General features: G+C 30.8%; 2 protein-coding genes across 3 annotated transcripts in view; one reads left to right on the forward strand and one right to left on the reverse strand.

The window, feature by feature from the left end:
• Positions 1 to 301: 301 nt before the first annotated feature.
• Positions 302 to 24,455, reverse strand: LOC148612320 (pre-mRNA-splicing factor SYF1-like). Its single transcript, XM_088593639.1, has 23 exons — positions 24,356 to 24,455; positions 20,284 to 20,432; positions 19,144 to 19,267; positions 18,160 to 18,357; positions 16,721 to 16,855; positions 16,247 to 16,411; positions 15,512 to 15,656; positions 14,791 to 14,863; positions 13,156 to 13,234; positions 12,225 to 12,344; positions 11,270 to 11,370; positions 10,595 to 10,670; positions 9,448 to 9,534; positions 8,724 to 8,924; positions 7,744 to 7,819; positions 6,771 to 6,880; positions 6,302 to 6,405; positions 5,083 to 5,182; positions 3,201 to 3,317; positions 2,048 to 2,108; positions 1,693 to 1,801; positions 936 to 1,042; positions 302 to 486 (listed from the first exon to the last, which is right to left on the reverse strand). The coding sequence occupies exons 1-23, from the start codon at positions 24,395 to 24,397 to the stop codon at positions 422 to 424; spliced, it is 2,544 nt and encodes an 847-aa protein (XP_088449765.1). The 5' UTR covers positions 24,398 to 24,455; the 3' UTR covers positions 302 to 421.
• A 236-nt stretch (positions 24,456 to 24,691) lies between these two features.
• LOC148612321 (uncharacterized) overlaps positions 24,692 to 27,947 on the forward strand; it is a 65,555-nt gene continuing 62,299 nt past the window's right edge. For both annotated transcript variants that reach the window (XM_088593641.1, XM_088593643.1), the window contains exon 1: positions 24,692 to 24,788. The gene's annotated coding sequence lies outside the window, so the exon portion shown is untranslated. The remainder of the gene's footprint in view (positions 24,789 to 27,947) is intronic.

Raw genomic sequence — 27,947 nt, forward strand, 5'->3', positions numbered from 1 at the left:
ACGTCCCTTTGCTAAAATTGTTTGCATTCCGTAAATATGAAAAAAGACTACTCTGCTACCTTGGTTTCAAGGCAACACATTGTTGACAAATAATGATCATATTATTTCAAAACAGACAAGGGAGGGACTGGAAACCAAAAAATATCTTTAGTTGGCCTAAATCCAGTTACTTTACTTTAATTGAAATAAAATTAGGTCAAACTAATTGTCACCTCCTCAAATTCACTGGTGGTTCAAAGACACATTTTCAATTTGAATTAATCTATTGCTATGAAACTTGTAACAATGAAATGAAACAACATTTTAGTCTCAATAACTTTATTACTGAAATATGAACAATCTTCATGTAAACTCAGAAAGTCATTTGCATTGTCTATTAAGGAAATGATGTCGTTTTTGCTACATGTATTGAGTTCTCTCCCTAGTCATCATCCTCTGGAGCTAATCCACCAAACACTTCTGATGGAACATGCTTTACTTGTACTTCTGTAAAAGGTTAAAAAAAGTAAATTCATGCAGTATAAGTAGACATGATTCATGTGAATTTCCCATTACTTTGTATTTCCAAAGAGATTTTCAGTTTCAATGTTAAACAAAAAGACCCCAAAAAATTACCTTTCACTACAATCCATACTGTTTTTGTCTCTGCAGACATAAGAGAAACAAAATGAGGAGCAAAATTGAGAAATTGCAGTAATTTTTGCTGGAGGTTCTATTTCCTCAATATTATTTTATTGTAGAATTTTCTCAAAGAATTGATAAGTACATGTATCTGATAAACATGTACAGTACAAGCATATTAGATAAAATTGTAAGTAAGTATTCTGCTGGGAGTTTACGGCTGATCCCTAATAAGATTTGTGGTGTGAACCATACTCTTTTTTTCTTTTATAAAGGTTAAACGTATGGGAAAACAGTCAGGAACCCTTACTGACCTTCAATATTTTCATCCTCGTCACTAGAAAAGTCAGAATCAATGTTAATTTCATCAGGATTTGTTGTTTTTGTCATCTCTCCAAGTTCTTCATCTGTTGTATTGCTCCTATGAACAGACAAAAAAATTACATTATTTTTTTATAGAATTTCAAATGCCATTTGTAAAAGACATAAAAATGTGATACTGTGAAAGTATTATTGTTCATGGGGAACCAATTTTTGTGGTTTTCATGGGCTGGGTAAACCACAAAATTTGGTAACCAACAAAAATAAAATTTCCCATTCTTTTGTCTGGTAGAATTTCAAATCTATGAATTCAAGAAATCTTTCCCTTAATCATGAAAATTGGTATCCACAAATAAAATTACTTTCACAGTATAGAAAATGGCATACTGCAGTGTACTAATTATCGATATTTTTGCGGTGGACAAAAGAAATAGCACCTTCCAAAGTAATCTAAACACTATACAACACTAATCATTTTATAAACCTCGAAAATGGATTCCCGCAAATATGTTCACTTTACAGAACTACCAGTTTTTGAAAATAAGAACTATAAACAAATTTTAAATAGAAATCATTATATTTTACACCCGACTAAAATCCATTTCAATGCCAATCAAAAATAATGCTGAAATATCAACTATATTTGGACTATATACTAGTTCCTATTGTCTAAGTAATTATGAAATATATATTTGAATTCATTCTTTATCATCCACCATACATCAATCCCCTAGTATAGAATGACATTACCTGACAAAGAGGATATTTTTGTCTTGTTTAGGTTGATCTCTTACAGCCTCCTCTGCTAGCTTCTTAGCTCTTTCTTCCAATTGCTTCATTTGATCAGATGCTGCTGATTCTAAATAAGAAAATATCAAGTAATAAACAGAAATACTTCAAATTTCATAGCCAATTTTTCTTGAGATACAATGTACATGTACCACTCAATTTCTTTTTGAGTTTCCTGTTGTGACAAAGGTTTCAGATTAGAAAAGATTTTAAGAACTTAAGAGGTAATTTTCGTGAAAGACCATTTTGATGCTTTATTGAATGACCTTCAAATTACAAAAACTTCTATAATTTTTGTCACAGTCTTGAACTATACCTTGGTTATCTCCCTTGGCCCCCGAAGCTGCAGCCAACATCTGGGATGACATAAAGTTAACCTACAAGAAATAAAGAATGATTATTTTATAGATAGAAGTGTTTCATCAAATGTTCCCAGTGAAATAAATTTCGATAATTCACACTGAAATAAATTCCGTAATTTCACTCTCGGACTTTCTCCCACCAAAATGACTCATTATTTATATCAATCTGCCAATCACAGAATTTAAAATACATTTTGAAAATACCAAAAAATCACTCGTGCCCAGAATGCCTGAGGATTTTTAACTCATGTGCGAAACAACTTCTGCGAACTCATTTAATCTAGGCGATTTTGGTTATCCATTCTATCCAATTAATTATTCTATTATTATTTGGGAGAATCAATAAATATAACAAGAAAGGAGAATGTTGATAATGTAACAGTATACATGTATTGTCATTACCAATACTTACAATTTTCATCTTCAATCATGTATTTTGTTAGTTGTATTGAAGCTATTACATGTGAATGATTTTTATATTACTCTATATCTTATCTACATATTTGATTGTGACGATTGAGGCATCATATTATATCTACATCAAATTAACCAAGTAGCATGATGATTTTGCTCAAAAGGCCTTATAGAGGAAGAAACAATTACAATATTTATAAAAAATAACGTACACTGCATACAATGACAATATTAAGGGTACATTCCTGATAAAAGAAACTTTACACATGCTTTTCAATTATTCAGGTAACTATCAAAAGAATTTCATCAGTTGATTGTCATTTAATGAAGGTAAGCATTGTAATCCTGTTCAGAACTCTTACAGAACAAATTATAGGATTCATTTATGAGAAAAGGTATGTTAACTAGACCTGCTGAAATAACCTTTTTTTAATATTGAAAATAAAATTGTGGAGATTCTATATTTTATTGTCAAAGCTTTTTTTCCCATACCTGACCTGTGTGATGCACACTGTCTGTTCACTACATTTGATGTGTAACATTTTCCTGTGTGTTGTACCGTGCCTATACACTACATCTGATGTATAACATTTACCTGTGTGTTGTAAATTGCCTGTAGACTACATCTGATGTGTAACATTTATCTGTGTGTTGTACATTGTCTGTAAACTACGTTTAATGTGTAACATTTACCTGTGTGTTATACATTGCCTGCACACTTCGTTTAATGCGTAACATTTCTCTGACAGTGTCCTCATTACCATGCTTAATTTCAAACTCCTTCCAGACCTGCCAGAAGTTGGGTGCAACCTAAAAAAAATATTGAACATGATTATGAGAGTATCACAAAATAGTATAGCAAAATGTAATCCTCTACATGCTGAAAAAATGAAAATGGAAAGACTTCACTTGTGACACAAATAAATCCATTTAAAGACAAAATGACTCTGCCATGCTAAGGTATACCTACTTATATGGCAATGCCATGAAACATGATATCTGATAGCAACCTAAATGGCTTATAACATATACCTCTCTATATAAAGCCGCATACCAAATTTGAAATCAATTCATCCAATGGAAACCATAATTTTGGTGACTAAAATTTTCTTTTTCATTCCATATAGTCAAAAATGCAAAGTCACACAAAACAGGAAGTTGATATTGGACATTTACTAACCACAATTACTACAAATTTGAAATCAATCCTGTCATTGGGTGTCAAGATAATTGTGACAAAACTCATTAAGGTGGGTACAATTTTAATTTAACATACTAAGTAATTCATACTACCAATTATAAAAGAAATCTGACATCATGTTTTATTAACATTCAGCAGATTGTAAAGATAATTATTACATGGATAGTTTTTTTTCAGTTTTCTGGTTAGTTGAAATACAACTTTCAGTTTAAGTTAAATCAATTCCCTGGATTACAATTAATTCTGTACGTTTGCCAATTACTCTAAAAACAGATTAACAGTGGTCATGCAAACTTTGATAGCATTTGGTTTTAACCTAAAGATAAAGTAAGACAGTACAGTCTCACAAGCATATTGATATGAAATAAAACAATTAAGTAGCAGTCTTTGTAAGAATCATGCAAATTCTGTAATATGCAATTCACCCCAAAAAAGGCTACATATTTTTATTTTTGTAATTAATTTGCTTTATAGGTCTATATGATGAAATGTATTATTTTTCATTCCAACTGACTGCTCTATGGAGAAATCCAATATCATAGTATTTTAGTGTCATTTACAAAACTATCTCCCTTCATTTGCAGTTTTTATGGTGCATTCCATATAATTTTTAACTCCTAAAAAATATATGTTGACTAATATCAAAGTCATAAATTGTATAATATTGTTAAAGCTGCATTAGCTGTCATTCTCCTAAATTTTTGTTTGTGTTGAAATATGCCTTGACTTTGAATTATTTCTACTAAATTGTACTTTTCCTGTATAATTTCATTTGATATCCACAAATAAAATGCATTAAATAAACGAAATAGGTGTCTATATATTTATTGTCTTGCAAGACAAAAAATCAACCTAGATAAATTTGTATGCGTATGACTTCTGGTGACCTTAATCCATGCATGTGCTGTAAGGGTCGCTTCTTTAAAAACAAATCTGATTGCAAAGCGAAAATGGTTATTCAACGGCAGGAAGAGCAACAGACTCAAGCCATGAAAGAAAAAAAATCCAATATATAGCAAGGATCCTTTTGAAATTTACGTATTGTGATATAATGTGGCACAAATATGGTCATTATCTATTTGAAAACTAATCAAGAAATAGATGAAATGAAATGAAAACAAGACACATGCTTACCTGTGTATCCGTTCAAAAGTAATGGCAAAAAAATAATTAGATCTGAGCTATAGATCTTCTCTGACTAAAAAAACGTTGTTTTTACAATATACTGTAGGTATCCTCAACATTTATTGCTTCAATTGTATTACTACAAACTTATTTCATTGAATTATTTCAGCAAAATTCAGCAGAATCAAAACTGAACAAAATTTGGCAGCTAATGCAGCTTTAATAAAAAAAGAATAATCAGTAGTTTACCCTTGGATCACACATTTGTGAAGCATGTGAATATACTGCTCTAGCTCTGTCAATTTCTCCCAGCTTCCTCTCAAGGTCAGCAAATCTAATACACATCTCCCTAAAAAATATTTCAACATTATAAGTAGCACTCCAGCTAAGGATCATGCAAATTGTGATTCAAGGGTAAAAAGCCTACTTATTTTTATTTTTGATATTTTGTTTGAAATGTCATAGTTAAAAGAAATTAACATGTGGTTTTTCATATAACCTGTGCTCTTAGGAGATAAAAATGATATAGAATGCACTGTAGATTTCAAAATTAAGGGAGATATACAATAGAATCTACTGGATTTTCAATGTTGATTATCTCCTAAGAGCAGGCATATTTGAATGAATAATTACACATATCATAGTATAGACCCATAAAACAACTTAATTACAAAAATAAAAATATGTAGCCTTTTTTGGGGTGTATCACATTTTTTAGATTTTGCATGATTCTTACAAAGACAGGTACATATATAGTATTTGAAAAAAAAGCTCTTCAGAGCTATATTAGTGGTTATATAAAGTACCTAAAAATGTACTTATGTAAGTATTTTCAAGTTTGCAAGGTTATCACTAAATCTTAACTTACTTTCTATTGAATCAGGCCTAATATAGACATCAGTGATGAGGAGAAGTTTCAGAAATTTCTGTTTAAAAATAACAATATTGACATTTTTGTCTATCAACTACAAAAACTTCTCCCTGTCAAAGACAAATGGGAGAAGTGAGCATAAACAAGGATAATTTTTTGCTCATTTCTCCCTTTAGATAAGGCCCTGTCGGGTATAGTGTCATCAAGAATAAAACAATGCATTAACAGTAAATCCTACTTTATACAGACTGGCAATATCTACAAGACTTAAACACTAATATTTGGATTTTCATTTCTTGTCATGCCATCTTGAAATGAGTTGATTTCATCAGAATCACTAGTATTCACTACACAGAGATTATTCCACATCTTTAAGTTTATATTTTCCCCATAAATTCTATTCTAAACAAGCAGACAAGTAAATTCTACATCAAATAAACAAACAAGAAAATGTCCTTTCAAGGCTAGCCTCAAATCCTTTTCGGCGAAGCATAATTTTAAGGACAATTTCATTAGCTATATTCCCAATATATACATCTCATGTCAAGTAATGTTAAGTACTGTATTTTCAAAAGGCCCTTTTCAATTTATTTCTACCTGGCTTGTTCATCTGAGAGAACCTCAATTGCTTTTTCATAGATAGGTCTGGTATATGTTACTCCATATATCTCAGCAGCTCTCTTGATATATACATTGAACATCTGTAAAAAAAAACATGTTAAATAAATGTAACAGAAAAATGAAACAAAATATTTCAGTACTGAGTTTCATAAAACAAGTCTCCAATTGAGAATTTCCTAAAATCCTTAGCTTTTCTCAAAATTATCCGATTGGTTGAAATTTGAGTTGAGGAAGGATTTGAGGAAAATTTCAATTTTCTAAACTGTACAGATCTAGTATTGTTTATTGAAGAACCATGAGAGCAGAGAGATTTTAAGAAAGTTATATGACCAAAAACACTCCATCATACACATGTACTTGTGCAATATTTCATAAAATAAAGCAGAAAAAAACAAACACTGACAAAAAACCATAATTTGTAATTATACAAAAAATCATTTTCTACCTCGTACTGCTCCTCAGGTAATACAGCTTTTGTAGCCCTGTCATAAACAGCCATAGCATGCCTTGCTAACCCATGCTCCTCTTCTAGCTTTGCATACAAAAGGAAGATTGCTACAAAAGATTCATGAATAAAATAAGTGCATTTTATTGATTCCTTAGTTTGACTATGATGTTTAATTATATCAAACATATAGAGGATTTGTCAAAATTCTAAGTGAAATTTCAGTTTCAACAAACCAATGAACTCCCTTTTTTACCTCATCATTTTTACTAATTTGCTTCCCAGGAACAAAAGAAAATCTAATTACAGTCAAACCTCATTAAGTGAAAGTCGAAAGGACCAGGCAAAAATGTCTGAGTTATCCGAGGTCAAGTACAATCTGGAAACATATTGATCGGTGATTGTTTTTGCTTATTTAATGACATACACATGTTGTGTTGTGCATACATGTATACATGTTCTTCACTTTATCAAAATATCTGATTAACTCTTGGAAGGTGCATTTACAAAGTGTCAAATTTGTTTCTTTTTACCATACGAGCTTTTTTGTATAAATCAAATACACAAACCAAGCCATAAAGGTGTCATTAAGTATTAACATAAACCATGCTAAATGTTGTAAAAACAAAATTCAGTTATTGTGTGTAATATAGCAATCAGTGTTCATACTAATTAGTTAACTTCGAGACATTCGAGTTAAATAACCTCGAAGACCTATCGAGGGAACTGATTGATAACTTCAAGTTATCCCAGATTTTGATTCACCAAGTTTAAGTCATCTGAGATAAAATGGTATTGGAGCAAGGGAATTTTGGCTGGGACTGTCATATTAGTTTGAGTTATCTGAGATTTCCACTCATCCGAGTTCGACACATGGGGGTTCGACTGTAATTAGCCATCCTATGAAATAAAGTTTAAGGCTTTCATCTATTATTTTATCTCCAAATTTCTGCTTTCAAAATGCATATCATACCTTTAGCAAACTTTTGAGGACAATTCTCTAAGCACTGTTCAAACAAGTCTCTAGCTCTTTCTAATTTTGAACCTCCCTGGAAATGAAGATAAGATTTATTAAATTTTAAGTAATATTTCAAATTTTCCTGCAATGCAAATAATTTGATTTTTAAAAGACATTGACTACAAAATGTATCGATTAATAACAACTGAAAAGCTTTCTAGAAATTTCTTTATAAACAAAGTTGATTCTTTCTATAAATTAAGTCTGAAATATTTCACAGAATTGCTTTGTAGCACTACATAAAGTTGCAGTTTTTCAAATATTTCCAAATTGCTGTCAAATTTAAATCCAAAATAGTTCATATTGACTTGAGTTTATTAACTTTATGATGATTAATTTAAAACGAGGTACATCTCTGATAAATCAGGCAATAAACATCAGTCATATAACAGATCAATTTATTTTGGTTGTTTATAATATTATAATGTTCTACTGTTAAAGTATCATTGTTCCTGGAGTTCCAATTTTCTTGGTATTTGTTGGTTAATTAAACCACAAAATTTAGTTCCTGATGAAAAGAGAAATTCATCTTTCATTTGTATGATGAAGTTGTCAAATCTACGAGAATCTACAAACCGATGATTTCCCCCTAATCCACGAAAATTGGTACCCAGGAATAAAAGTACTTTCACAGTATATTGTATATATCACATTACAGTGCTTTACTACAGTCAAATAAACTTTAAATTCTGATATTAGTAGTTATATAACAAGAATGGCTATGTTGAGTATATCAAACAGACAACAACTCATCGGGATGGAAAATGTCAGCTCAAGGCTACCTATGAGTCTTTAAGATCCTCAGGAAAGATTAATTTGTAAACTAACTGTGTAACCCTCTTGAATTAAGATTGTTCAGTGAATTATTTCTTAAACAGAACAACCAGTTCATACCCTAAATTGACTTAAGTTTTTGACACATTGTATACACTTACATATCTTTCTATAAATTTCACTAAGTAAGTGTTCCATATATCATAAACATTTGGCCACTTGAACAATGCTATTCCCTTCTCATATCCTTTGAATGCTTCTTCAAAATAATTATTTTCTTCCAGGAACAGTCCATAGTTTATAATAATCTGTGGAGTAGCTATCCTTAGTTCTATGATTCTGTCATATACTGCTTTACAAGTCTACAAAACACAAAAACCAATACTGTTAGATGGTACATAAAGGACAACAAATGTAAATAAAAAGCAAATACAAAAGAAGCATTGGAATATAACAAGAACGGATATGGTGAATATGTCATAGAGACAACAACCCTACCGTGATAAAAAATGTAAGCTAAATGTCACCCGTGGATCTTCAATAAATGACGATGAAATCCTCATACCACAGGGCAGACTGCAGCTGCAAAAGTATTCATGTAACATAACATTTTATGCCAATCACTACAATCTTGTTCAGAAGTTCAATGTTACTCTCAGAGCTACTTTAAAATAACAGCATAAAAATAAATTTAATTTATAAGTCAAAATCACCATCCTATTACCTTCACAAGTGCAGAGTGGACATCTCTTGAGAACAGGTATATATATCAAATAGAATACAAGACATCTACATGTACTTTCCATCAAAGCAAACAATCTTTCTTCAATTAGGTTCCAATTAACCTATTACAAACAGTCTTAGTAACAAATATAAACACTTTACCTTATAGGTACCAAAACTTTCCTCCAGATCAGCATACAATGACCAGACTTTCAATGACTTGTGTACACGATCCTGAACAGACTCTGTCTAAAAGTAAATTTGAGTTGATCTTGATTTCAATAGTTTCATTAGAATTTATCTTAAGTACAGTTGCGTTATTTCATACTTTACATCTTACATGTATATCATTCCTCTCCTTTCTTTAAATGTAAATGTATAAATCTACATGTACATGTACTAACATTGCTCTTGAATATATTATATTTTTGAGTGTTCTTAAACCTAAAGAGTAAATGTCCAAACAAAGTCCTGCATCATTTACTGGTTAAACTCATCAAAAATACATGTATTGACCTAGAAACGTAATTTTAATGTTGATACATGCATATTTTTCATTTCATTGCAAACTTATTGAAATTTTAATTTTTTTTTGGCAGAACATTTGATTGTTTGAGTGGACACTGCCTGACGTTCTAGACTTAATTTTGATGTGCTTGCTTTAAGTTGATTTTAGAAACCAAAAACTAACAGAAAGGCACTATTCTGTCTCATTTTCTCATTCATTTCTCATTCAACATCCCTGACAGAGAAGCAGTATTCAAATTTCAGTCATTGATATAAATAGGATGGGGTTCAAACTTCCAACCTACTGTACTTAAGGATAGCGTAACACACAACAGACACAGTTACTCACGGATAGCGTAACACACAACTACACAGTTTATTTTATTTTTAAGTAGCAGTCTTTGTAAGAATCATGCAAATTCTGTAAAATGTGATACACCCAAAAAAAGGCTACATACTTTTATTTTTGGTATTAAGTTGCTTTATAGGTCTATATGATGAACTGTATAATTATTTATTCTAATCTGTCTGCTCTTAGGAGATAATCCACATCAACAATCCAATAGTTTCTATTGTATTTTACTGTCATTTACAGAGTTGTCTCCCTAAATTCTGAATTCTACATAATTCTTATCTCCTATGAAGACGGGTTACAAGAAAAGTCACATGTTACCTTCTGTTTACAATGAAATGTTAAACAAAATATCAATAATAAAGATACATAAGCTTTCAAACCATGAATCACATTTTGCACGATTCTTATGTGGAGTGCTACTTAAAATATTTTTAAAAAATTAACTACCTCATCATGGTATGCCACTTTTCTTGATGGAGGGGCTGTAACTTTTTGCATCAACTTCAAAGCATCGTCATAGTTACTAAAATGGATAAGAACGCAATAATGATAAAACAAATAATAATAGATTAAAACAGTATTCAATGTGATTTCTAGTATAATGGATTTAAAACTGATTGAGGCTAGGACAGTCATTATTTTTCAAATACCATCTGTATACAATAGAGGTATATACTGTACATATACATGAAAGTGAAAATTATGTTGATTCATTTAACACAAAAAAAATACTGGCCCAATATAAGATTATTAAAAATAAAAACTATGAACATCTTGCCCTAATGAATGAAGACATTAGCAATTTTGAAGTAATTTACGACTGAATCCCTATAATTGCACTAAACCAGGAAAGGAGATGTTGGTGCTGGTCATATTTTCTATCAAGGTTTGCTATTTGTCATAACTAACTTGTGTTCACATAATATATCAGGACTTTTCATTAGAGTTTTTGTAATAATGACAAATAAATCACTGTACTCAATTTACATAAAATTGGAATTTTATCTTTACAGTTGGAAAGGGGGGACTGAGAATGAACAATCATTGTCATTTAAGCTTACAGGTTTTATTGCAGCCTTCTAAAAATCTCTAGGAAATTTTAGTAGAGTAGATCTTACTTACTCATGTCTAATTTCCATCTCTGCCCACTCACACCAGACTGAAGCTAAGTCATCAACATGCTTGTACCTAACTTTCACTGCTTTGTCAAATATAACCCTGGCCTATAATAAAATTTACATGTATATTAATCTGCAAAATAATAATAGGATTATTAATAGGAAAGAATGAAAACCAAAATATTATCACAAGTATAGAAGAACATCTACATTTCACAAGTGTGGGGAACTTGTTCCGTGTGCATGAGTTCCATCTTTAAGTGTACTTGGCACGTGTGACATATTTTGGTTATTCACAATAACCAATTAATTATCCTATTTATTATACAGAATTACTTAATTATTTATTGATATTTTCAATATGAATATTTAATTCTGTGATTGGCAGATTGATATCGAAATTGTAACGTTTTGGCGGGAGAAAGTCCAAGAGTGAAATTACCGAATTTATTTCACAGAGTGAATTATTGATATTTATTATAATGGAAACATTCCATAAAACACTGTTATCTATATAATAATAAGTATTCTTCAATTGTGATTGATAATATGACTTTACAACAAAATTCACAAAATTTAATTTCACTTGGACATTGAGGTGAGCTTTGTTCTAATACCGTTCATTCTTGGTTTATTTATGATGCAGAAGATATATATATATATATAGCTGAAATCACGCAAAACTAAAGACCAAATAGGATTTGGTTTGCTTCTTCCAGGTACATCAGCATGATGCAAAGTTATCAGAATTTTCTATTTTGTAATATTACTTAACCAATCATAGTGCAGAAATAGTCGAGCATCATATTTTTTTTATCATTGTATTTATTCATGAGAGTTTTTTGCTGGTAAAACTGTAGTCTTTACTCTAAAACAACCACATCCAATGCTTTTGAATGGGAGTTATGGACCCATTTTCATAAATCTCATTACATAATAAAGCAAGCACAGGTACATACATCTTCAATTTGTCCTGCTTTTTCATAAAATTTGGCAAACTCAACCCACAAAGTGTGTGGCTTCCCTGTGGCTAACTTAGGATCAACTGTTTGTACTGCTTCTGTGTAAGTGTTAATGATCTGGGAAAAATATTTACAGTAGATTAATCAGATAAAGACAAAAAAAATATATTAAATCATTTTTTTACAATTTTTTAAGCAGTTGGTCAATTAGGTTCAACTCAAATCAACACAGTAACTATTACAATTATGAATGTGAAGACTATCTTTCTTCCATACTTCACTATTTTGTGAAATTTTCATCTGATTTTACTGATATTTCTTTTTCAGTGCAAAGAATCATAAAAAAAGGATTTTTATTGCTGAAAACTTTCTGATGCAGATGACGTTACCTAAGTAAACAACAAACTTGTATGAAATAAAAATGCATCACTTGACCACTCTTGCTGACTCAAGCATGAGAATGTATCTTGCAGAAGAGATAAACAATTTGAAATCAGTATAAGAAATATTGAATATTTCTAATTTCTTAACTGAGACTGTATTTCATTTTAACAGTAGTGTTATTCTAAGTATAAAACTTAAAAAAATGTTTTAAGCAATGCTCAGACTTGATACCATCCACTCCCCCTTTGATAACATGCATCTTTTGACCTCCGAACTGATTAGATTCAAAATCGTAAATAGGAGATGCATAATGGGAAAACATGTATGTTGTAAAAATTTTGTTTTTTATAAAAAGTTTCTTTAAATTCCATTCAGTGGAGTAGGAGGAGTAACAAATAAGAGATGGGTCCCCCCTCAACGTAACATAAGGAAGGAAGGACAAACACTCCTATTTCTATAAACTACCCACTCAAAGTTGGGGGATGGTATAAAAACTATTTGTATTGTAACTGATAATTACCATTTTAAACAGTCCAATACTTACTTCTCTAGGTTTATCTTTGAAAAGAGTCACTCTTTTATGCCACTCATGAACATTGTGTGGATTCTGTCGTAATAAAACACTGAAAATGTATAACAGAAAAGGTAAGAAAATCACTTCATAACATTCAGCAAATGATTTAGAGAGGTAGACCTAGGGTAAGGGACAAAACTCTTACAAATCACTGGAACGTTTGTATTCAGCATCAAAGGTTTAATACCACTATTAAGGGGAACCAGTAGCCTCTAGATCTTAAGCCCATTGATTTGTCAAATTTCCAAAAGGAAAGTAGTATTTTTAGTACCTGTCTACTTTCACTTCATTGTTCTTTCTCAGAAGTCATTAAAGGTATGCTGCAAATTTTAAGAGTGAGTCTTTAAAGGATCCCCTCTATGATAAAACCTGTTAAAGTTCATTTTAACAAACTTAATTTAAAAAAAGATGGGGACCTTGAAATATGCTTAATTCAACATAGAGAGTAATGGGACTTTTAATAGTGGTTTTACACCTCAAAGTAACTTGGACTGATTTCATTCTGTTTCAAATGAAAACTTGAAAGACTTCCGTGAAATTGAATGTGATACAAACATATCACTGATTTCATGAGTTATGTCCCTTACCTTAGGTCTACCTCCTTAAAGAATTCAAACAATCAACACAATTCTTATGTCTTGTGCATTTCCTTTTGTTTGGAATAAAAGATGTCCTATTTTATAACTTTAGGTACAAGTATTAAGAGAAAAATGATGGATACATTTTGAAAATCTTGTTTTGTGTATCCCTGACTTCATGTACGAATAAAAAAACAATGTGTCTGAGAGACAAAAATGCCATAATTGCAAATGTCAACCCTGAACAGAAGAGACAATAACAAAACAGCATAACTTAATTACAAGACAGTATAAACTCTGGATTCATAATTGAAAGATTTATATTTTGGGGAACGAGTTAATATTTGACACAGAATTGGTTTCTGTAAAAGTGTGCATTTGATTATAGATTAAATGTTCTGACTTTAAATAATGAGGGAAAAAAGCCTTAGAAAAGTGTCATTCCTCATGGAATTTTTAAATTTAAAACCCTGGTATTTCAGTCAAAATACCAGTTAAACAGAACAAAATTTACCTTTGTAAATTATCAATCAAGATACATTCAAATAAAATGTACATGTACCAATAATCATCCCAATATCTACAAGCACTTTGAAAAAAAAAGCCACAAAAAAGCTAACTATCTTAAGTATTCTCCATCCCGAATTATTGCTGGTTGTTTTGACCAGCTATAATTATAAAACAACAACATTTAATTTCAGAAAGCTGGTCAGCTTTAAATAATTACTTAAGGAAAATCATAAAGGGCTATTCAAGAAAAATGTGTGTCCAGATGACAGAACACCCATAATATCATGGGGTACCACCAACACATTAAAATTAAGATACAGTAAAAATGTTTACTTGAAAATTCTGTAATTTTACCCCCAACCAACACATTAATAAATCAATGGTGTTCTGCCCCTTGAAGACACTTTTTTTCTAGAATAGCCCTTATTTTATCCAGTTTGTCACATAAAAATATTGAAAATAACAGCTTTTTGTGATGCAACTATAGAGAACACTGTTATATGAGAGACAATCTTACCTGTTTAACAGAAGTAATCTTCTGTCCATTAAATCCTCTAATCTAGCTAATCTCAATTCAAGGTCAAGGTCATCTGAAAAGTTAAAATATGTATATTTTTTAGTTAACTTTACATGCAACTATTTCATTTTTTCTGAAATGTAGTTTTAAAAGTAAAAAAATAATTCTCGAAAAAAAGTTTCACTTCATGACTATTTATGAATTAGGAAATCCTTAACACTCTTTTGTCTTTCTGAAGTTTCAAATAAGGATTTTTGAAAAAATTCCTCTTCTTTTATTTCATACATTATTATAAATGACCTAAGTTCAGATTGCATAGTAATCTATCTGCAGTCAATTTCACAAAAGTTAGCAAGTATTAAATTATTCCTACTGATAAGATATGACATAAAAATACTTACATCCATTATGAGGTTGTAACTTATGACTAATTTTACACTAATTTTATTTTGGTTATTTTATGTTCTTTTTCGTGTGTTTCTCTGTTTTCCATGTCAAGTCTTTGTCCCTGGATTACATTCTTTTGATTTCCACTAGAATCTTGGTTCCCTTGATTACTCTTTTACACTTATTAATGAATTTTGGTGAAGAGGACTGCTGATCATCTTGAATATTTCACTACCAGTGATTTGATTAGTTGAAGTTCAAGTATAGAGGGGATTTTCACTGGGAAAAAAAAACTTGAATTGATATATTACATACAGTCTAAGCTCCAGTTTACCTTCATCAGAAGCCCCTGTTTCCTCCATCGTCTGTATTTTAGCACTTATAACATTCTTTTCAAACTCAGCATAGGCATCAAACACTTGTGTAAAATCTCTGACAGTTAATACTGTTTCTATAGCTTCCTCATAAATGTCTCTAGCCTGTAACAAAAATGAAAAATGTACAAACTTAAGTCTGTAAGTAAATGGCTGATTATCTAATCCTGTAGTTGCACTATGCTTTTTAAAAAAAAAACAAAAAAACTTGGCACAAGAAATAAGAACTAAATACATTCATAAATAATGTATGTAATTATTAGCACATCTCTTAGCTGCTTTCTATCTAACATAAAAAATATATTTTCAGAGTTGACACCAGAAGACCTCACAGTAGCTAAATGGCAATAAGGACTAAATATGGCTCAAAGAATTTTGAAAAAGATTTTATATAAATACAAGGGGGATGAGCCTTACAAATCTTTCTCTTGTTTTCTTTCAACTTTTATTTTTTATTGTAATGTTACCCACCCCTATCACAGATGTTTTAAAAGTTCTACATGGAAAATGTAAATATTACTTTTTGCGTAGATTTTTATGTAGGAAATTACAACATGAATACATATTTATTCATAGATATTTCAGTATATTCTATGTCTATTCAAAATTTTAAAATTTGCAGTAACAAATCTATCTTTTAGAAAACTACACATGAAATGTTGAAAATTTTACTGCCATAGAACAATTTTGTTTACCCTTTCAAAATGACCTCCTCTGATATAATAGTCAGCCATTGAATTCCAGAGAACTCCAATCTGGTCTGTGTATTTCTTCAGTCCCTGTCTAATTATTGGTTCTATCTTTAATGATGTCACTTTGTCTGGATTCTTGGCAACCAATTCACAGAGTTCATTCCATAACTAGATAAAAATGTAAGCAAGTTATCAAAAGGGCCAATCAAAGTTAGTTTATTGGATCTCATGCCATATTTCATCAAAACAAATAGGCCACATGCTTCAAAAAATTTTGTCAAAAGTTATCTTAATGCAATAGACAATAATGACTGATTCATTAAAGATGTTGACCATTGTAGTCAATATTTCCTTAAAAAATATAATTAAATTAAATTTTCTTTGCTAATTTGGTCAAATTTATATTTTTGCACTTCTGCATTGATGAAATTGAAGTATGACAAAAATTAAAATAGTCTTTTCAAGAATAACCATTACCTGATGTTTAGATTTGCCCTCTTTAGATACATGTCCATCGTCATCAATAATACCAACAAGTCTCTTAGCAGCTTCATCTAACCAGTCTATAGACTTCAAATACTCTATATAATCTTCTGTGTTCTCTTTCTGTAACTGTAACAGAACAAAGCAAAATATTGTACACTGTACTAAGATATCTACTATACAAATAAAGGGTGTCGAATAATAAAAATCCACTGCAGAATATGGTCTCCTGGTTACCTTTTCAGCTATCAGCTGCGTCAAAAACAAGAAACAGGTAAAAACTTTAAATATGCCCTCGCCAAAATCCAGGCTCAAAAGATTGCTGACAAAAATAATCTATTTTTGAAAAATTTTGCATGTTTTATTCAGAAAATGTGGTTGCAGGATAAAAAAAATATATATCAACATTGCTGAAAATATCAATATATTTATTTGTACTCACTTTGAAACAGTCAGGTTAGACTTTGCGATCTGACTGTTGCTAAAGCTCATCAAATTAAGTTTTAGGACAAAATACATGTATTGTATGTAAGATATTCAATTACCACTATCAAGATATTTTCACATTTACAGAGAGTTGCTGGGTAGTTCTGTTACCCTAAATGTTATTAGTTTTGTCGTCATGATCTGTTGGGCATGTAAGAGCTTACTTACAGGGCTCACGCTACTGGGCGATTTGGGCAAAATAGTCACCCTGTAGTTGCTCACTTCCCCCTCAGACGACACCATAAGCTAAGTGAAGTCACCCTCTCATTTTCAGATATTGCCTATGATCAGGACTGTAATCCGTCTTTTAGTGGTATTTTGACCAGAGTTATCTCTATTCGGATAACAATTTAAAAAAAAAATGGCACCCGTTCAAGAAAATAAATTGTAAAAATTTTCGAAATCTATTGAAATATCGGTTACAACCAAGTATTTTAATCAGCTTTTTGTTTCAAATGTTTAAGTTAGGATACGGAATGAACATTCTTCACTTCAGCTTTTGATAATTCATGTTTTATCGTTCATATTTTGTTACGAAACTTGCAAATTCATTGTGCGGGTTCTTGGAGTTAAGTTAAATTTATCTCAATTGAAATATGGTAGAAAACCCGAAGCATTTCTTTTGATCTTCATGTTTTATAACAGAACAATTAATTCTCCATTTCAACGGAACATTTCTTAAGCTTGAGCTTCCTTTTTTTCCATTACATAAATTATCTCCCCTTTGTATGAATTGGTTTAAAATACAAGCAGAAAATTGGATTAAAGGTAAAAAGGATAAAGTGAAGAATAAATAAGCAAGAGTAGTGATTATATAGTGAAATGAGACTATTATTTCATTTTGAAATGCTTAAACACAAAATTAATTTCAGTTAGTCCAATACAATCTACAGTGTATTTATCTCATCAAGGACATTTTCCTGTAAAAAAATTCTGAATCCTGTTACCTTTAAATTTCTTCTGTATATTCTGACAGCACTTTCAGGAAGATCATAAATTTTGGCAAACTTGAGATACAGTGGCCAGATTCTGTAGTGCTGAGTGATGGGTAGAGCTCTCAAGGCTTTGTCAAATGTTCTCCTGGTCTTGGTGATCCTACACTGATCCATCAGAAACTGACTGTAATCTAACCAGATACGGGGCATCTGAAGAGATGATGATTATAAAATGCTTCTTTTACTTTGATTTCAACCCAAAATACTACTCTAAATATTCAATGGTCTCCCTATGCTGATATATATATATAGAGAAATGTGCTCTCAGAAACTTTGGTTTTTTACTCAAATTTACAGAATCAATTACCTTTCTATTGCTCATATCCCCAAGACCTTTTGCAATGTTTTTCTAATATTGTTTGGTTATTTGTACATTGATATATTTACAGCATAACTGAAACTACAAATGTATTGTGTGCAAAATGTTTCAAAAGGGTTATACATAAAAATTTTCGAAACATCTATGGCTGCTTGAAACCCACAATTTTCATGATTAATTGATTATAAATACATATAAACAAACTTATGATAGTAGATAATGGTAATACATGTACAGACTACAATAAAAAATGTGGAAAACACTAAATATACTTAACTTTTTTTAAATATCAACAGCTGAATATTGTCTGAGTGTTCTAGAATTCAACACTTCCGCCATTCAGAGCAAGCATGATTTTGGAAGTTGATTTAACATTAAGTTTACATTTCCTTATGACAAGTAAAAAACTTGAATTTCTGAAAGGATTTGTTGAATTTGGAAAGCAAACCTCAAGAAGCTAATCTTCGTCTGGAGCTTTTACCTGGAAACCTAAAATTTTCCAAAATCTTAGAACATTACTGACATCAGACAATTTAATTAGATTAGATAGACTAAACTGTAAATACATGGAACTTTGTGTGGAACATATCAAAACTTAATGACAAAGACATAAATACCTTGTGCATGAAGACTAGTGCCCTTTCATGAGCATTACAAACATCTTCAATAGCTGGGTCATTGATACATTTGCCTTTAACTTGTCTTCTCCGTAACTTTAAATAGTTATACCATAACTTGTAACTGAAATATGATTATTTACAGAAAACAAACCTCACTAGGTGATACCAGAACTATTTATACTTATTATGTCACTGTATTTTATAAGAAGGATCTGAAAAATCCAGAATTTTCTGGGTTTTTTTTAACATATATGTAGGTACTATGCAGAGAGTAAAAATTCTTTGTAATACGGACAAACCAAAAAATGGTATACATCTCTGTGATACTCCCTGCTCCCCTCCCAAGAAAACGTTAAGATAAACCATACATTTGTAGTTGTTCAGTTGGAAAAAAACTAAATAGGAGGCACACAAATGTATTATGTGATAAAGTATATGCGGAACAGCAGTTTCAGAGATAGGGATGGGAAGATGGTCCCTCCTGGGTCAATGAATGAAAAAGCCAATATTTTAAATCAAGAAACCCTTCCGATGGAAAAACAAAATACATGAGGTGCACAATGCCATGGCATCGTGTGATAAAGAATTAATGAAAGTTCAATCCAGTAATTTAAGATAGAAACTGGGGATGAATGGACAAAGACACATACAGCATGGTCACTATATACCTCCTGCTTTACAAAATGGAGTTATAAAGAGGAATTGTGTATTAAAATGTAAAAACTAGAAAACTATGGATAAGCCACTCCCCTATTTGATAACATGCACCTCTAAATTGATTGGGATAAAATTTTAAAATAAGATGTGCACTATCAGTATATGTAATGTAGATTCTGTGAAAGTTTCATTAAATTCCATTCTGTGGAGTAGGAGGAGTGACGAATAAGAGACAGGTCCTTCTCTGTGTAATGGTAGGAAGTAAAAAGGAAGTAAGGACAGAAGAAAGGACAGACAGCCCTATCACTATATATCTACACTTTGGGAAGTGGGGGCATGAGCAAGTAGGGGCAAAATAAATTGAAGACACGATTTCACTTTTTCTCAAATTTATGTACAGCATCAGAACAATAAACATTGTACTAATAGTGATTGATTTTTTTGTCAAACTTTCTGTTTAGCACTACTTTAAATCATTACCTTCCTGGCAACTCCTTTAGAGCTCTCTCATAAATCATGTTAACAACATTTCTTGAAGCATCTTTCTTAAATTCTAGGTAACGAAGCCAACATTTAACAGAATATGGATTGCGTAAAATGTCCTCTTCATATGGAAGATCATCTTCTTCCTGTAAATAGACAATTGTATAAATGTACAAATCACCAAAAACAAAAATCAATTGATTTAATAGACTTGTGTGATGCTTAAAAAATATTTGAAAATCAAAGGGTCTGCAATGAGAGAGTTAAAACAGATACATTCTGCAATGAGAGAGTTAAAACAGATACATTAACTCATACTTTACTGAAAATATGTATAAGTTTCTTTTCTGAACCTTTAATGAAGTTTTTTGTTCTTATGATTATATTCATACTACATGTATACAATGTACATATAGGCATGCAGTTAATATTGCAGCTACTTTGAATTCAGAAGAGTAATAAAGGGGAAGAATCCAGAGTCAAATGCATTTAGTTCCGTATGTTAGATTATCTTCGGTAATTTCAATTTCCAGTTCCTTTAACAAATTGTTTCAGTACAGACTTTTAAAGAAATTGTTTTTGATGCTTTATCTGCAGGAACAGCAATATATTTGTCTTAAATGATAGATAGTGCTTGCAGCATCTGGATCTTTGAAAATTGATTTTGCTTTTACACTAATTGAATTTTTAAGAACCATTATTTGCTTTTGAGTCATGAATCTCACTTCTTTCACCCACTCAGAAAAGTTGTTGAATTTCTGCTTCTCTTCTTTGGCCTATTTTTCAGTGTCCTAGAATTTTTTGAAAATTACCCACAACTTAAGTCTGCTTTCTCTCCTTAAAAATCCTTCCAAAAATTAAAGTTTTTACTTGGCAAAAATTTTTTAAGTGAAATATACATAAAACATACATTATTACGTACATGTATAACTTTTCTTGACTAACATGTCACTTGCCCCCCTGGTGATGGGAAAGTGGAACACTTTTTTTTGGCATGCATGATAATATACACTAACATCTTATTTAAAGTTGACTTCGCTTGGCTTAGTTTGGTTTAGTTGTGAAACATTCAACCTTGCATTTATAAATAGCCAAGTGCTTTTGGCCAGAATTGAGTTTCCTCTGACCATAGTCACTTTGATTGGTTCAGTTTAGGATATTTGCATCTGATTGACATCATCCCTAAAATTTGATTGTGGACAGGTGGAGTGACTGATAAGAATCTTGTGGGCAACGTCATAATTATGACTGGCTTCAGACATCTGTGAGCCATGTCAAAAAAAAACGATGCTTGTGCCTTGTGAAGGGAGTTGACCAAGCAAAAGTGGTCTCTGTCCACATTGCCCATGCATTCTAGTGGTCACTTTTAAATCTTGTTTCCCTTTAACAGGAATTGGAGTTAAAACTCATTCTTACGTAATAAATATTATGGACCTGTTGTATAATAAGAAGCGTATATAATTGTATGAACTATCGGTAACAATATTTCACAGGTGTCAATAGAGCTTCTTTATAATTGACAGTCATCAATTACCTGTGGGCGGGATTAAAGCAGAGAAGCATGAGCATTTGCCAACAAATGGAATAAATACAGGAAATCGTGGTAACCTTAGATAAGTGCCATTTGATCTCTTTAATTGACAGTTAATCAATTAACGGTAGCGACAAGTTTTAATACAGAGCAGCACTATCACTTGTCAAAAAATGAATTGTGTTATAGAAGAAATTTTGATTTAACGTTAATCAAGTGTTACTTGTTGGATTACAATATATTCAGAAAAACTGAATAGTTCAACATAACTCATATGAATTTGGAAACAACGACTAATCTTGTACGATGAATTCTGAGAAAAATACTTGAACGGCCATGTGATGGAAATAGTGCACCCTCCTTTTGTTTATAATATTTAAAATTCTTGGAGAAAATCAGCTAAGATTGGATGTGCAGTCCCTTTGAAAGATGAAACTATTTACAACTGCATCCCCTTTTACCGCACTGCATTATGTGCTATGAATTTCTCACAGTGGCTTAAGATGCAGGTGTTCTATCTAGAACCTTTGATTGACAGGTAATCAATTAAATAAAATGTCAAGGATGTGGTTTTAAGTAAAGATGCAGTAACGTTGATTGACAGGTAATAAATTATAGGAATATTGAGGGCGTGGTTTAAAGTATTGTCAACTGGACAGTTAACCAGCGCGTATTAGCAAACAACACTTACATGTACCTTAGAAGACGTATTCATGTAGGTGATTTAATCATGATTAGACCTTCGTACACATGTGTACTAAGATTGAGGAGTAATAAATTGCTTTTTTTTTGTCAACAACCGTAAAAAAAATAAACGAGATATACGATTAGTGCAACCTTCATGAAATTTGAAAATAAAATCGCAACGACTGTGGGCTGGTGTTACGAATTTTAAATATGCTAAAATTTGAATAATACTCTCAACTATGATAAATTAATATGTATCCATTTCAACAACTACAAGTGAAAGGCAAAAATACGAAATTTTTGAACTCATTTTTGTCCTGTTTTAGTATTGAAATATATAGGAGATTTTCAGGAAAAGGCCTATTAAATCGGCACACCAGTGTAAATAAAGATACCAAATAGTTTAAGTTATTCTACATATAGTTAATCGTAAAATTCATACCAGAAGAATTTATTTTTTTATCAGATTATATCTAGGGGGTTCAAACACTATTTTATATTTTATAAGGGATTTTAAATGTCAAAATCTTGATTTAAAAATAAAACTTTGGATGTCCCTAATACACTTCTGTAATCATAAAACATTAAATTAGGTTTCTTTTTATTCTTTAATCTAAATATTATCAAACATTTATTCTTTAATTTAAATATTATCAAACAATTCCTTCTCGTTAATTAGCAGTTAATCAACCACTTCCTGTATATTGGCCGAGTGTGACATGCTTGGGTATTAAGTAGTCACATTACACGGATAATACTGGTTTGACTAATTAAGTTTACGTTGTAAACACATTGATTAATTTTATTTCTAGGTGGCTATGATATGAAAATCATAAATACTTTACAAGATTATCATGTTTAGTAAAAAGAAAAAAATACTTGTATTGAGCATGATTTTACAAGGACAATGAACATTTAATTATTGAAATAAAAATACGATTGCCCTTTTGTCATTCACCTATTTTCGAAGCACATTTTAATTAATAACTTGATATGCGAAGATTTTTGGGAATTACATGTAAATAAATTTTAATTAAAAAGTCTGACTTGAAAATGAAAAGTTACGATTTAACGTCAACAGTTATGAAAAATTTAAGAAAACATAATTTTTTATTTCTATATATCTCTTAAAGTTACCTGTGTTTTTTTTTTAAAAAAAGTCGAATTTTCAATACTTTCATGTATTATTACTCTTCTTATTATCTATGCAAATAAGGCACGTTGTTCGTTGATCGATAATTGTTATCCACAGATATGGGTCATTGAAGTGAATTCAAAGTGAAAGTAGTCTGTCACTAGTCTTTAAATTGATTTTAAATTAAAATATCAGTTCATAAACAAAGAAAAAGTATTTAAAAAATTATTTACAGTAATCTTGATACAGTACGCTTAGTTGTTTTTTAAATGGACAACTGTTTTACATATACTATCTTGATCCTTTCAGCAATGGACTTAATAAACGGTAGTCAAGATGACCATGCATTTTTTTAATCTGTCGTTGGTTGAGCCTAGTGTCTCCCTAGAACCATAGTCGTAGAGATGAGCAAGCATACAAAAATTAGCCTCCAAAGACTTCTAACACAATTTAAATTATAATAATTTTTCATAATTATTTGGTCTAAGTAAATGCAAGAAAATGTATAAGTGCGATGCTCGGTAGTAGGCTGCGCATTTATTTTATTTTATTTATTTTTTTTTATAAGTATGTTCATTACTCATTGAAGACTGTACTATTAGTATTACACTCATTATAGTCTGTATCAGTTTATGCTTTTATGCTTATGATTAAACCACTACTGATATGATCTTTGATTGAAATTATGACAAATAAAATAAAGTGGAGACAGTTACGAAGAAAAGATCCTTTGCAATTTCTGGAAGAACAGGCATCATTCAGTTTTCAATATTATACTTTTCAGCACATGGGCGCAGACATATTGGATCGTACAGTGCACGTTGGATTGTGATCAAGGGGGTATAAGGTTGAAGTAAAAAATGTTTAACTCCAAAAATTCCAAATTTAATCAAACTAAGTAGTGTATGATCTTTTTTATTTTTCGCTAAAGATAAACAAAAAAAAACATCTAACTTGTAATAAGATAAGACTCATGAAACTGAAATAGAAGCATACGTACATAGAGAAAATTCACCCCACTAGTTGTGGAATAACCCAACTTGGCTAAGTCTCGTGGTTGTACGAGAATTCACTCAACTTCCCTCCATCAAACAATAATCAGAAGAAAATCATAAGAGGATTAAGGTTTACATATATTAAAGAAGAATGGTAAGATTCTTGGGTGTTGTCAGCAGTTACAGAAAATATATCTTGTGTATCTGTTTCGTAGTTTTGACCCAATCTTCTCGTACGAGAGAAAACTTATTGAAATTCAGTTGAAAATTAAATTTAGAATTTTTCAGTTCTCATGGTTCTGTTGTAAAGAAATTGGAATTGAAAGGCTATTGTCCAGCACAAGTAAACTTAACATTAGGACAGGTTAAATTACACTTACCTTGAAAGACAACCAAATTTATAACTTGTCATGCAGTAATAATGATGCCCTTAACTAAAGTTTTCAATTTTGGCAAAGTTGAATTTTCTTCATCAATTTGCCTGAATGTTCACAAAGTCAAAGTATTAACATAAAATCCTGTAGCCTTTATTATTGGGAAGTACAACAGCTTAATTACTTCAAAGTTCAAAGTTATAATGATTGATCTAGTGTTTTTATGGCACAAGTGTTCCTTGACATTACATGATAGTTTACAAATGTATATTCAATTAAAAAGTTCAACAGTTCAATGAGTCAGAGAAAGTCAGGCCTGTTGGTTGTTGGTTTTCATGATTGTTGTTATTGAATTGATTCTCTCAAGATCCAAAGCTTCATTCTTATTGTATGACCATATTGTTTGAATGCAATATTCTGACATGTTAACTTTCAGAAAAGAATTAAATCTTTGAAAAGTGTCATATGTCTAGTGAATCAGGTAATATATCCTCTGACCATGCACGTTTTTAAATGGACTTTGATATTTTTCATACATGTGCGTGTGAATGGGGGGATAAAATCTCTCATCTTCAGGTTTTTTTTCCTATTCTCCTGCTGCTAGTGGAAAAGATAACTACATGTAGTCTTCAGAACATAAATAACAACATTTTAATTAAGATGTACGACTGATAGTAAATAGAGCACACACTTACGAAAGGGAACATTTCAAACAGAATATTCGAAATTTCGACAGAAAAAAAAAATCATTGATATTATAAAAGGTTAAAAAAAATCTGTGCGCTGCAGTACAATTATAATACATGTAATAAATGAATTAAGAACCCAAATGGCATCCTTGCCAATATAAAAATGCTTTTTTATTACATTTCATATTTCATTCTTTTTATTAATTTTTTTTTTGTTTTATTTATTTATTTATTTTTTAATGAAAATTAAACTTTCAACCCTTTAGACATGTATGGAAATATGGTATAAAATGAATGATAAAATACAAATTGTTATCTATTACAGTTGATATTTTCCATTAAACCTCCAAATACATCTTCTATGTACAAATTGTAACTTTATGATATTTCCTATAATTTTTTTCCCTACATTTGATTTTTACTGACACACCTACACATAATCCTAATGAAAAAAAACAGTAATATTTAAAAAAAAAAAAAAAATTGTCACTATAACTTGGTCACTATGAGTTACCTCTCCTGCAGTCTTCACATTTCCTGTATTTTCAACAATGCAGTGTTTTTCCCATAAGTTTTAAAATTGTGATGATTTTGGAAATTCAATATCAACATTCTTGAATATTTGTTACATTTCCTCATATACTGCACCTCATGGTATGCATTTCTTGAAAAAGTAAGAGTTGCCCAAGTTTCCTTGTACCTATTCACAAGAAACTATACAGGATCACACTGTCACATATATGTAATTCAAATTAGGCTTATTTTGGCAATTAAACATGCTGTACTGAAATTCTTCAACTTCAACACTTGAATGCTAATTTCCCTTCATTTGATGCCAATGGGAAGAAGGAAATATTCAATATATTTTCAAAGAGTAGAAATGAATTTGAATGTAAGAAAAAGTTTTCTCATTTATTTTTTTTTAATTTGATAAAACTTAGGAATTTTAATTAGGTTTGGATGAATCCAACACAAAAGATCTTCAATCTATTGTAGTGCATGCACATGTTGTTAAACTGAAAAAGGTCCTTTAATGCTATAGCGATTGTTTCATTCATGTATGACTACAGTAAAACCAATACAATTTGCAAAATCTGTCCCAAAAGTGTCGGTTCATATATTGTCCCGAATAAAAAACCCATAAAAGTAGTAACAGCACATGTAGGTACATGAAACTAAGTACATGTACACATTATGTATTGAGTTATGTCAATGAAGCCAGTAAACAGAATAAGTTTGTTTTTAAATAAAAAAAAAAGATGCTGAGTTTACTCTACATAATTTAATATGGATAACATGCATAATTGCAGTGAGATATGGTTTTGTATGATTGTACATACATATAGTACTATGTACATGTACACACTAAAATAATGAATGTAGTGTTCAAACTGGTTTTAAACCAGGAAAAGGGTGAGGCCCACTAAGTTCATCTGGGACTCACCTTTCCAAAAAAAATGATGTAAAAATCCTAGTGAGAACCCTGGGATTCATACCTTGCATGTCAGGTATTAGAGGTATACCAGGTATTTATCAGACTATGCTACTGTATTACACCATGATACATCAATGTATATTAACACAAAAATGTATACATGTGTATCTGTTTTTTCAGCTCTGACAAAATTGCTGTAGAGTAGAAAGACAAACTACATTATCCTGTTAAGAAGGAAATTGGTCTTGTTTCTTGTCATCAAACAAACGAGAATGATTTTAGAACTCCTCATGAAATTAAAACAATACTGTACATGTTCATTGTTCATTTAAATATATGTAACAACATAGATTGGTTTATGTTCAGACTTTAAGTCTTTTTAGAGATGAGAGTCTAACCTGATAAACTAGTGTTAAATGTGTACATTGTAATTTTACATTTAATTTTCAGTGATTGGGATTAAAGTTTTGTGAATGGGACATATTTAGTGTCTGTCCAGTGCTACTTTTTTTCTTACTCAGTTCAAAGTTCATCAGAGGTATTGGGCTATCTGTGTACATGTATCTAGAATGGATTATCATGTGTCTCCTTCCAAAATATTATTCATGACATTTTTATAAGCCTTCCTAGACAGTACTTATAGTGTACACTTCTTGAAACATTCACGTTTCCCATTTTAGGGTTGGTTCATCGTTTATCATACATTTACAGATCGTTTTGCATAGAATATAAAAACATACCTGTAAAAGTGTTTGTTTATCATACGTTTAGGTACAATGTACCATGCTTGCAGGGAAACCTAAACCATCTCTCTG

Source organism: Perna viridis, chromosome 7, assembly GCF_037379345.1.
Source record: "Perna viridis isolate PV_CMFRI_1.1 ecotype Kerala chromosome 7, ASM3737934v1, whole genome shotgun sequence".
NCBI lineage: Eukaryota > Metazoa > Mollusca > Bivalvia > Mytilida > Mytilidae > Perna > Perna viridis.

Bases quoted from the DNA above. Each gene is read 5' to 3' on its own strand.
- LOC148612320 (XM_088593639.1), bottom strand. From the start codon at position 24,397: ATGATGCCTGTTCTTCCAGAAATTGCAAAGGATCTTTTCTTC. The intron at 13,235-14,790 runs GTAAGATTGTCT...ATACATTTTCAG, and splicing joins AGATTACTTCTGTTAAACAG to TGTTTTATTACGACAGAATC. The intron at 6,881-7,743 runs GTATGATATGCA...AATCTTTTGTAG, and splicing joins TCCTCAAAAGTTTGCTAAAG to CAATCTTCCTTTTGTATGCA.